The following is a 12,479-nucleotide window of genomic DNA, read 5'->3' on the forward strand; positions in this document are numbered from 1 at the left end:
TTACTTTACTTTACAAGTCAACTAGTCGTAGACTATTGTGTTGTTTGCTAAAAATCCTCTTTATACTAAAATGGAAGTAGATTATATAATTTTAATAAGTGGATTACAAATAGGTTATATATTAATGATAGATTAATTAGTTACAAATAGGTTATACCGAAAATCTTAAAGAGAATATTCTAAAGAATCATATCATCTAACTTATCATATTAATTTCCTTTATTAAATTATTTATCAAATAAAATATTTTGATATTTAACTTAACATATTAATTTGTTAATTATCATTATACTTCACCTCTCATTTTTATATATGAGTCTATTTTGTGAAATAAATAAATTATCATATTATTTATAATAATTAAAAAATAGTTTTATTTCTGGATATACCATATGTTGAATTTTTAAAAACAAATATAAATTGTTCAATCTATAACATATTCAAGATTTAGTAATATTATTTTTTAAAAATAATATCTATAGAATTAAAAATTTTACTGAGTAACGGGTCAAAATTTGAATATTTAAATTCAATTTCATATTTTTTTTGTTGAATTTTTATAATTTTATATAATATAATAAACTTTAAATAATTTATTTTGAAATATTTTTAATATATTGAAACTTGATATAAAAGTTAGAAACTAGAAACACTCTAAATTGATTTGTTATAGCAATGTCAATAATATGTCACTATAATATGAAAGAATTTCAAGAAACCAAGTATATTAAAACAAAAATATAACAATATTATTAAATTACTCATAATATAATAACTCGCTTTTTAAAAACCAAATTTACAAAATTATGTCTTATAATGACATTCAAGTCATGATGTAGAATATACATTGTTGAAATAACTTCACATATATAACCTAATACAACATATTAAAATTTTATTTTAAAATATAAAATTTATAAAATTTTGTATAAAATAAAATTTGTCCATTGTTATAGCACGGATACTTATCTAAAATCATTAACAATATAAAACTTACAAAATAGGTGTCTTTTTTCAAGTCATTATATTTAGCATATAATTTTATTGCATAATGTTTTATCCAAAAAAACTTTTAAAAACAATCACATAAATTAAAATTTATATATAAAAACATATAAATAAAATGAATTTCAACCCGTGCTCTAGCACGGATCTTAATCTAGTGGATGTTATTATTCAAGAAATTAAATTTGTTTTAATGTAAAGTTACAAGCTGTAATTAATACATTCATAAACATTTTCATATTAAAAAAAATTATACTTTAAAATCTTGCATATCATTTTCAGACTCCATGTAGACTAATTTAGGTTCTAAAAACGTTTTGTATTTAGTCCACTCCAACCAAAATTTATCAATTATAAAATTCAGAATTGGACAGATTTTTCTTGTTATTTCTTCTACGGTCTATATTTTTAGATTAAAAGTTAATAAAATTTAAACGACAATAATCTGATATTAATTTTACCTTGAAATTATCATGTACTGTATGTGAAGGAAGCCTATACTGTCTACACTAATCTGACATCAATTATTTTTCAAAATTAATATATATGGTCTGTGGAGGAAGTCCCAAAACGCAAAATCTCCTTCTAGGACACACGATGCAGTTACTTTCATTCCATAGTAATCTACTGTATGTCTATGAAACACATTGGATTAGTGTTTACTATATAAGGGCAGCTCCATCGGGGTTGCTCATGTTGATGCTTTTATTAAACAAATAATTAAAAGAAGAGAGAAGAGAAAATAAGAAAAACCTAGAGGGCCATTCAAATTTACGAATGCTATCATGTCCTGTCCAGAGTTTCTTTCCACCGTGCAAGCTTTCTGGGATACCTCGGAGAGCCTCTATCACTCTACCTCTGCTATGTTTCGTTTTGTCAAGAAGCTTAAAGCGCTAAAACCTCTATTAAGGTCTTTAAGTCGCCGAAAGCTTAGTAAACTCTCAGAGCAGGTGGAGGTTTCCCACAAGGATCTTTGCCAGAAACAACTTGCTACGCTCTCAAATCCCTCGTCGGCTGCGGAGGAGGCTGAGGACCAAGCATTTCAGCGGTGGAATCATCTGTCTGATCTGGAGGAATGTTTTTTGAAACAACAGTCCAAGTTACACTGGCTATTGGTGGGTGACAAGAACAACAAATTTTTTCACAGAGCTGTCAAGGTTCGACAAGGCCATAATGCTATTCGAGAGATTCTCTGTCAGGATGGCTCCATTGCAAAAACTCAACCGGAGATTAAAGCGGAGGCAGTAAGGTTCTTTGAGGAGTTTCTAACTTTGGAGCCAAATGACTATGAGGGGATGAGTGTTTCTCAGTTAGAGGAGATAGTGTCATTTCGTGTCTCTTCTCCTCAACAGGAGGGTTTGTTGAAGTTGGTTTCTGATGAAGAGATTCGACAAACGCTATTTAAGATGCCGGTTGGTAAGTCCCCTGGTCCGGATGGTTATACTGTTGAGTTCTTTAAGCAAGCATGGTCAGTTATAGGACGAGACTTCGTTGTTGCGGTTCAATCTTTCTTCCTTAAAGGCTTCCTCCCTAAAGGTGTAAACTCAACAATTTTGACTCTCATCCCAAAAAAATCCGACTCTACGGAGATGAAGGATTACCATCCTATTTCTTGCTGCAATGTGTTTTATAAGGTAGTCTCCAAGATTATTGCTAATCGTTTGAAGATTATATTGCCTTCATTCATTGCTCCTAATCAGTCAGCTTTCATAAAGGATAGGCTTATGATGGAGAACCTGTTGCTTGCTTCTGAATTGATGAAGGACTATCACAAGGAGTCCATCTCCCCTCGGTGTATGATGAAGATTGATATCTCCAAGGCCTTTGATTCAGTGCAATGGCCTTTTCTTATCAATATCCTCAAAGCTATTAATGTCCCCGCGGATTTCATTCATTGGATAGAACTTTGTATCTGCTCTGCTTCATTCTCTGTGCAAGTCAATGGGGAGTTAGCTGGTTATTTCCAAAACAAAAGAGGTTTGAGGCAAGGATGTTCTCTATCCCCTTATCTATTTGTCATTTGTATGAATGTCCTGTCCTTAATGCTGGATAAGGCTGCTACTGATCACTGCATTGGTTATCATCCTCGCTGCAAAACAATGAACCTCACACACCTCTGCTTTGCTGATGATATTCTCATCTTTACTGATGGGAGCTCACACTCCATAGCGGCGATTCTAGCTGTTTTTGATAGGTTTGCCGCTGTCTCGGGCCTCAGAATAAACCTTCAGAAATCCACGTTGTTCATGGCTGGTTTTTCAACTCAACATCAACACGACATCCTACAGCACTTCCACTTCTCTGTGGGCTCACTCCCTGTTCGTTACCTGGGACTCCCTCTCCTCACCCGTTCTATGACACATGCTGACTATCTTCCTCTTCTTGAGCGTATTCGTAGTCGTATATCCTGCTGGACTGGTCGGTTTTTGTCCTTTGCAGGTAGACTTTAGTTGATAAAGTTGGTACTATCTAGTCTCACCAATTTCTGGTTCTCTGCTTTCCGTTTGCCGAAGAGATGTCTTCAGGAGATTGATAGTCTCTTCTCGGCTTTCTTGTGGTCTTGTCCGGCTCTAAATACAAAAAAGGCCAGAATCTCTTGGCTTGACGTGTGCAAACCAATGCATGAGGGAGGGCTGGGGCTTCGTCGTCTGCAGGATACGAACACAGTGTGTATTTTGAAACTCATTTGGAGACTAGTGTCTGCTAGTACCTCTCTTTGGGTCAACTGGGTTCGAAGGAACTTGATCCGCACTGGTTCGCTTTTCTCTGTCAATGAGAGGAGTGTTGGTGGATCATGGATGTGGAGGAAGCTTTTGAAATACCGTGACCTTGCAGCGAATCTACATAAAAAGGAGATATCTTCGGGCACTGACACTTCATTCTGGTTTGATGTTTGGAGCCCTATTGGTCCGCTGTTTGCTCAACTTGGGAACCGGGGTAGTATTGATATGGGGATCCCACAGAAGAGTACTGTGGCAGAGGCCCTCTCGCATAGACGACGACGACATCGTGTTGATATTCTGAATCAGATTGAGGGTGCTCTTGACTCTATCCGCCATTCAGTGCAACCTCAAGGTAGTGATCGTCCACTCTGGAAACAAAGGAATGGTTCTTTTAAGAGTATATTCGCTTCCTATGATACTTGGTGTTTGATAAGGCAACCAAACGCTCCCTGTCCCTGGTCTGCAGGCGTTTGGTTCACTCATTCAACACCTAAGTACGCCTTTATAGCTTGGCTTGCTCACCATAATCGGCTCTCTACTGGTGACAAGTTAGTTCAGTGGAATGCTGCTGCAAATGGAGATTGTGTTCTTTGTCAGGGTTGTGGGGAAACGAGAGAACATCTTTTTTTCTCCTGCTCCTATTCCTCGAACGTGTGGTCTACTCTTGTTCACAACTTGATGGGACCCCGGTTCACCACGTCTTGGACGACATTGGCTTCTCTGCTCGTGGACTCTTCTACTCCACGTCTACCCCTGTTTGTCCTGCGGTATGTCTTCCAGTCCACTCTACACAGCCTATGGCGGGAACGTAATGCTCGAAGGCACGGAGAAGCTCCCACTTCGTCATCCACCCTTTGCCGCTTCATCGACAAGCAAGTCCGTAACCGTTTGCTCACACTGACCTCCACCTCTGGCTATGAGAATGGACTCCAACTCTGGTTTCGAAGTCATCCTCTCCAAACCATATCCGTCTCTTAAACTCTTTGGTTGTTAAATTATTGTTCTAAATTGTAAAACCAACTTTGGACCACTGTTGTTTTTTTTGGTGAATATAATTTAACATTCATACAAAAAAAAAAAGAAAATAAGAAAAAACGTTGCTTGTTTGAGAAACTTAAGAAACGTTGCTTGTTTGAAAATAGACATATTTTGTTTGAGAAACTTAAAAAACGTTGCTTGTTTGAAAATAGATATATTTTGTTTGAGAAACTTAAGAAACGTTGCTTGTTTGAAAATAGACATATGTCATTTGTTCATTGGTATACATATTAAAAAATAAATAAAAAAGAAAGATATGTGATAAAAAAATTTTTTTGCCAATAAATATGTTCTGCTTACTCTAATATATATTTTGCTATAGAATGTTTAACATACTTTATTATATCATTTTCATGACCTAATGGGTGTGACATTACCTAGTAATACAATACAATATCTAAAACAAAGGTCTTTAAAGCATATATGGTTTTATCATTATATAAATCTCTCTTGTCTCCAAAAGATTTAGCAAGCTTGTATACGCTAATTATCAAAGAATAGTGTGTGTCTAGCTAGTAGCTAATGACTCCTTTGTTCTTAATTTTTGAGCCTAGGCAGGACCAATCACATACAGTCCCTTGAGTAATCCATCGGCTACTCACTTGTTGTACAACCTAAATCACATGAATGTCACCCCAATTAGCATACTTTGAAGGATCAATACAATTTTCACTCATACACTCCCACATTTTCTACTTAAGGTGAAGCTATGTGGTCCTCCTAAACCACCTAATGGGAAAATATCACATATCTCTAAAAAATATCACATGATCCAAATCCAAAGGAGTCATTGCGTACGTTCGTTTGAGTAATATTACATCAGCTATCCATATGATTTCCGTTTCAATTCACATACTTTGAAGGTTACTGTATCTTTCATTTGTTTACCCAAAAACGAAATTGTATATATCTCTCATTTTAACTACCATGTATCATTAAAACTTTTTTTTTCAAAAAAAATAATATACCTCTTACCAGCTCAAATATAAAAAATTATATATAAGCATATATCTTTTATAGTCTTCTAGTTTAAAATCTACAGTTCGATCACATGATTTAGCTACTAAACACTTCAACCACTTTATTCCAACAACAATACAATATACGATATATGATCCAATACAAGAGAACGCACTATATATATTTTCTTATGGCTATCTCTCATGTTCTTTAATGTTTCAGACAAGCTTATATCAGCTGCTCAGCAGAGAAGTTTGTTTGTCTAATGAATTCTTGTTCTTAATCTTGGAGCTGAGGCATGACCAACTGAAAGGAGGAGTCGCATATGGTCCTTTGAGTAGTCCATCAGCCATTGATTTGTATGCAGCCTCAGTCATATGAATACCATCCCAGGCCACATATTTTGATGGATCATTACAAGATTCCACTCCTACATTCCCACAACCTGTACTAAGGTTGAAGTTGTATGTTCCTCCTACACCGCAACAAGCGGACAAGGGTTCCTTTATGAATCCTGAAAATATCATTAATTTGGGAACTCGGATAATTAACACCTAATCAATCAATTGGTTGTGAAGATGCATGCAGTGGAGGTATCAAGAAGGCTAACCGTATTTCGATGGTTCTTGGTTAAGGCGCAACAGAGTATTGTAATAGTCAGCAAATATGATGTTGACATGAGGGTTGAGCTTCCTAAGTCTCTTGAGTTCTGCCTGAAGCTGCTCGTCGTGGTATTCTGCAAACTTGTTCAGCCATTTCAGACATCCAAAAGAATCGTATTCTTCCAAGTTTGATGTTTGATATAATGTCAAATATGCTACCGAGCATCCCTTAGGGAACTCTCCGGGCACCAGAAATGTTCTTCCTCCCATACCAATCAACTCCTGGATTCAACACAGTCCCAACGCAACCAACACATTATAGTTTTCTGACAAACTAATCAGTTTGTTTTAGTCGTTACTGCGACTAGCAGATCAAGTAAAAGTGTTACCGTAATGGCAGAAGAAATAGTACTAATCACCAACGGAACTAGCTCTTTGACCTCGTCAAAGGGTCTGTGTTCGAAGAATGGCAAATTATAATCATTCGCTCCAATATCTCCCATGAGAATCAAAGCATTTCCAATCATATCTCTACAATCTAAGAACAAATACAAGTGAGCTTTAACTAAATATATATACAGTTACAATTACTCCCCTAATGCTGATCTTCACTACCTGATGGCAAGCCACAAAGATCTGGTAAACTCTCCTTGAAGATCTTAAGCTGAACTCCTAAACTAATGTTGTGACGACAATGGTACCCTCTCTCTGCGAGAAAAGAACTATCCAATGCCGTTGCTGAGGCTACGGCAAAATTAACTCCTTTCTCAAAGGTTCCATTTTTAGATCCGAAGTAAGGAGGCACATAAGGTAGCCCCAAAAATTCAGCTGTAAAGAAAAAAATTGTAGCATCACTTAAGGTTTCACACTATTAACTTGCAGTTCAAGAAAAAAAACAAAACAAAGAAATATTTTACATAAGATTTAAGTGAACTGAAGCCAAAAATATAAAAAAAAAACAAACTCGAAAAAAGCTGCGCCAAAACTAGAAAACAGAGAAAAATTTCACATGAGACAAAACAGATTAGGAAGAAAGAGGCCTTAGTCAATTAGTAACTCATCTCATTTGATTCTTTCTCAGAGTAGTTAAAATACAGACTCAACGTATCAATTATATAAAGAGAAGTACCGATGAAGTCAATGATGAGGCGGCCATCAGAGAAACGACCGGTTGGTTGGTGGAAGAAAGTTTCTCCGTAGGGTGGATAACCGCTCAAAGCAAGATTGTTTGGATCATCCGAGAGACCGAGCAAGTTTCCAGTGTCGCCAATCGAATTACCGAAACTGATGATCGACTCGAAATTGCGGCATTGCGATACCGAGCTTACCGTAGTGACCAAAAGAGTGGATAAAAAGACCAGGCTAATTATTCCCATCAACACATGAGAATCTAGCGATGCCATTCGAAGAGGTCCTAAGTGACTTTCTATCTTTAAAAAAAAAAAAAAAAAAAAAAAAAATCTTTTTATGACTTTCAGAGTAACAGAACTAAATTATATACTTGGCTGGGATGGACCAATAATGAGTTATGAACTAATTGGCTGGGATGGACCGATGACTTATGGACCCATTTCTTGTTGCCTGATCAATAAGGGGTGGTGGCCTGGTGGGGCAAGGCAATTTACTTTCTATGGCCTAACAAACTTTTGTAACCACTCTTTAGAAAATATCTATTTTGATTCATAAAGTCCCTCCAGCTTGAGGAGGGAGTGTACATAGATATGTATAAATGTTAGAATTGTAGTTATTTTATCCTTAAGTAGTCTCATATGTACTTTCGATATATGTACATCAGTAACCTAATAAAGTATTCAGACCATCCTACTGCAATTTATTTTGTCCCGTTTCTATGCAGTGTTATTCAGACCATTTTTAAGTTTTTTTACGAATTATTTGCATGTTTGCATGCTTACAATCACTACAAGTGAAGAGATGTATAGTGTTGGTGACCTGAAAAACAATTGATGCTATTTAGAATTACTTGATAGCAAGTTTCATTTATTATGTGACTTAACATTTACCATAAAAACTGATATCTGTAGTAAATATTCTAACATCGAACGAGAAAATTGTTGCAACTCATGCGCATCCCTTAAACAAAAGCAAAACTGAAGTTATTCTACCATGTCATGGATATTTGTTTATGTTTAAACTAATTAACACTTCGTCATTTCCTTCTACAGTGGAAAAAGTAGACATGTTTGGTTGTAAACCTAGATTGCAAATATGCAATTAAAGGCAATGTAAATGAAGCAACAATTGCTTGGAAGTGGCTAATTGCGAGGATGTCGATTTCTTATCGATAAAGGAACCATTTCATTGAGATAACCTTTGATCCTTCTAATCCAATACCTCTGATACTCTCTCCTGCCACGACTAACTTTTTTTTTTATATGATCGTGGATATAAAGGGCACAAGCAAGATCTCGTGTTGCATGATCCAGAAACCAAATCTAATGATTTAGTTCTCTCTGCCAAATCTATCGAACTTCCTCTTTTATTTTTCTGAATAAAAATAAATAAATAAAGACAGAGAACGGATTTTTTTAATTATGTCTGGAGTTTAATCTCTACTTAATTTATCTCTTTGTATGACCTGATTTTATAATTTCACTTTATCTGTTTATTTTGTCTACTGCACTAGGACTTTTATAAATTAATACTCTTTAAATTAATAGTCATTATATATTAATAAATTCTTCCGGTCCCGAGTTGGACCGGTGTAAAAATTGACACATTTCAATAAAATAATAAAATAATATTTTTTTTTGAAATCTAGATTACAAATATGATCCATCAATATCATAAATTAATAATCAAGTAAACTAATATATATAAGAAAATCTAGTGAAATATATAACTTTGTTGTTTTTTTGCCTAATATTGAATTTGTATTATTTTTGGAGCTCATCTCTAATCTTTCTGACTGCATCAAAATTTATGGTGTTGTGTTCTCAAATCGCATCCAAAAATTGTAAAGAGTATTATACGCAATAATTGCTTCATTACATGTAACTGTTTATTAACGTACCGCAATATCTTCTTCAAATTCATCATCACCATGAAAGATAGTAGCATTGGTTTCTTCTAAACTATGAACTTATACACGTATCATTTTTACCTGGATAATCTAGTAAATTATTGGCATTCATCGTATTACGATAGTCAATATTATTAATCAAATCATCAATTTTATGAATCGTCAACTTCACAATTATTAATTTATTGATAAATTAAAACCTCTATAAATTAATTAAATTTCATAGTTCCAATCTTATTAATTTATAGATATTTTACTGTAATAAATTCAGTTTTCCTTTGATAAAAACAGGAGCCTCTAGACCTTCTTAGGTATAATTATCTTTATTCTAGGATTAAATGGTTCACGCCAATACCTATCCCCTCTGTATGACGAACTTGAACCCCTTATACATGCATGCAGTAAAGAGTCTGCCGGCACTCACTATGGTCCATGGATAGAGTCTTCTTTGCGACATTTTGTTCTGACTACTAATATCGAGAATTAGCCTACGATTGCATCAAAGTTAAAAGATTTTATATCCTTCGTGGTGACATTATGACTTGCAAATTGTGCAAAAGCACGTAATTTCTATTTTTTGGCATCTACGTCCATTAGTCCCCGACTGGCTCTCTTTTAAATGAAGTCACTAACGATAACTTAATATACGGGGTATTAATGTCAACAAGTTTAAAAAAAAAAAAAAAATTTCGAATATCATTTCAAGTTGCAGCCACAATAATTTAGGTTAAAAAAACTCTCTTCCTTTAGTTGTGTCCATATTTGTTTTTCTCATCTCGACAAGAATCATCTTCTTAAATTTAAAGAGTGTTGCTTCTCACCCTCTCTTCACAAATAAATATGCAATCAACAGGATTGTTAATGTTCTCACTAATGGTAACTGCAAAAGACAGCCAAATTTTTCTCTAGATCAGTAAAAGAAGAGGAAATATGTATGTTTTAGTAGTTTTTTTATCGAGCTTACCATGAGCAAAGTTAATGAGAAATCATCGACTCCACCTAATAAAACTGAAAGAGAATGGCGCAAGCAGAGCAGAAGGACGAACTGCACACCAAGACGAAAAAATTATTTCCGTAAACATATAGTTTGAGTCAAGTAAACATATGAATTTCATATGAATTGTCGTGTAACATAACTTTCTAATAATTGGTTATATAACTTACAGTCATTTTTCTTTTAGAGACATCTATTAGAATGATATTTTTACATTTTTAAATTTCGAATTTTCTTATAGTTATGCTTTTTAAAATTTGTTAGAAATACCCTTTTTCGGATACCTCTTTTCAAAAATACTTTTTTTTAAAACATTTTCATTTTTACTCTTTTTACACAATTACAATATGTTAAATATAATTTTTAGATTTTTTTTTAGGTTTGGGTTTTTTATTTTACATTTAAGATACAGTTTTGAGAGGTTAGGGTTTAGTATTTGGAGTTTAGGAAAACAATGTAATATGTTTGTAAAAACTTATTTTGTTAGGTGAGAAAATATGATATATTCTATTTTTTTATATAGAGAGAAATATTTACAATCCTTTTCTTTTTAGGATTAATAATTGATTGGATAATTTCCTTAATTATGCTATTATATTAATTAATTGTGATATTTTTGTAATTATCTTTTAATATTTTTAATTTTTTTTTGTTTATATATATAATAATGAAACAATTCATCCCGTCTTTTTTTAACATGATAATTAACTAGTGATCTCGTACTCACTAACAACCTAGCAACATTCAAGAACAACGAATAACATAAACAACACCAATAATTTAATAAATAACTCAAATAAATAATTAAAACAACAAAGGTCTAACAAATCCAAATCCAACAATGTCAAGAAGCAAACAACCAACATCCTAAGAGCATATGCAATAGGGAGAACCTCTAATAGTCTATCAAATATATTATTTTAATAAATTTTGTATAAGAACTTCGCTAGAAGAGTCGTCAATCTTATGACCTTTTATCCTTAAAAGAGTTCATTCAATATTCATATCCCATGAAAACATATTTTTAAAAGTTCTAACGTCGAATGTTGATTTATATTTTAATGTCAGATTTCTTTCTTCTATCTTTGGTAAAGGTGTTTGATTTCTCTTTTAACAATTGCAAAACTGGGCTTTGGTTTAGGAAGAGGAAAGAAGATTGTCTTGGGAGATCAAAATCCCAAGTCTGTGGTCAGTTCTCAAGGAAAATGTTCGGAAAAGAAGTATGAGAACTGTCGAGGACGACAAGTCTGTGGTTAGTTCTCAAGCAAATTGTTCGACTTTTTGCATATTGATGTTCAAATTTCAAAATAATATATAATTATAAATACTTATATTTTATTAAAAGTTTAAATATTATATATTCAAGTGTATATATATTGCTTTATTTAAAGCCAAAACACTATTTATCTACGATTTCTTGTATTGCGTTGCATCAACAATTTTGTAGGAAACATGTATAACTTTGTTAACTAAAAAGTGATGTTGAGAAGAAATAAAGGGAGATTTGTTAAAGGAGTATGTATTTGAAGCTTTAGTGTTGTACAAATGATGCACTTTTTAGGTCAAAGACAAGGTACCGTTTTATTTCTCAAATTAATAAGCTTCTGTTATGTTGTATCTGCTTCTGTTAAGTAATGTCTGAGTGTATTATGCTTGTTTTTACACATTTTCTGTTTGTACTATGTCATGGGCTATGATTTAGAAAACTATTCTAATGTTTTGAAATATGTTTTGCTTGTTTAAATATGTTTAAACTTTATTGTTTTTGTAACTTTTCCTTTAACTAGGTAAATACCTGCGCTACGCCGCAGGATAATTTTTTAAGCTCATTTTGTTTGATGTAAATATGATTATTAAATTTTTAAATGTTTTTAGAATTTAGTATTTTGTATTTGCTCATTTTAATAATTTTACTTATACTCATATATTTAGATTGAAAAATTCATTCGTATATTTCTAATTCCAAGACCCATTTTTAGATGACAAAAAAATTGTCCAACCAGTTTCATTACTTGTAAGAAGTTTAAGTCTTTGATATAACAACGATAAAATGTTTTTATAATCTATCCATAAGTTATTTTCTAAGAAAAATTTATATATAGAGCAAGCTATACCAG

At 33.2% G+C, this 12,479-nt stretch overlaps 2 protein-coding genes across 2 annotated transcripts; one reads left to right on the plus strand and one right to left on the minus strand.

The window, feature by feature from the left end:
* Positions 1–3,623: 3,623 nt before the first annotated feature.
* LOC147928281 (uncharacterized) lies at positions 3,624–4,706 on the plus strand. Its single transcript, XM_087486082.1, has one exon. It carries the CDS (start codon positions 3,624–3,626, stop codon positions 4,704–4,706), a length of 1,083 nt encoding a protein of 360 aa, XP_087342208.1.
* Positions 4,707–5,821: 1,115 nt separating this feature from the next.
* LOC104741797 (GDSL esterase/lipase At1g31550) lies at positions 5,822–7,858 on the minus strand. The gene is made up of 5 exons (XM_010462719.2): positions 7,458–7,858; positions 6,944–7,156; positions 6,718–6,866; positions 6,337–6,610; positions 5,822–6,240 (listed from the first exon to the last, which is right to left on the minus strand). The coding sequence occupies exons 1-5, from the start codon at positions 7,729–7,731 to the stop codon at positions 5,960–5,962; spliced, it is 1,191 nt and encodes a 396-aa protein (XP_010461021.2). The 5' UTR covers positions 7,732–7,858; the 3' UTR covers positions 5,822–5,959.
* Positions 7,859–12,479: the final 4,621 nt, after the last annotated feature.

The sequence above is a fragment of the Camelina sativa genome, chromosome 14 (genome assembly GCF_030686135.1).
Source record: "Camelina sativa cultivar CO46 ecotype springtype chromosome 14, ASM3068613v1".
NCBI lineage: Eukaryota > Viridiplantae > Streptophyta > Magnoliopsida > Brassicales > Brassicaceae > Camelina > Camelina sativa.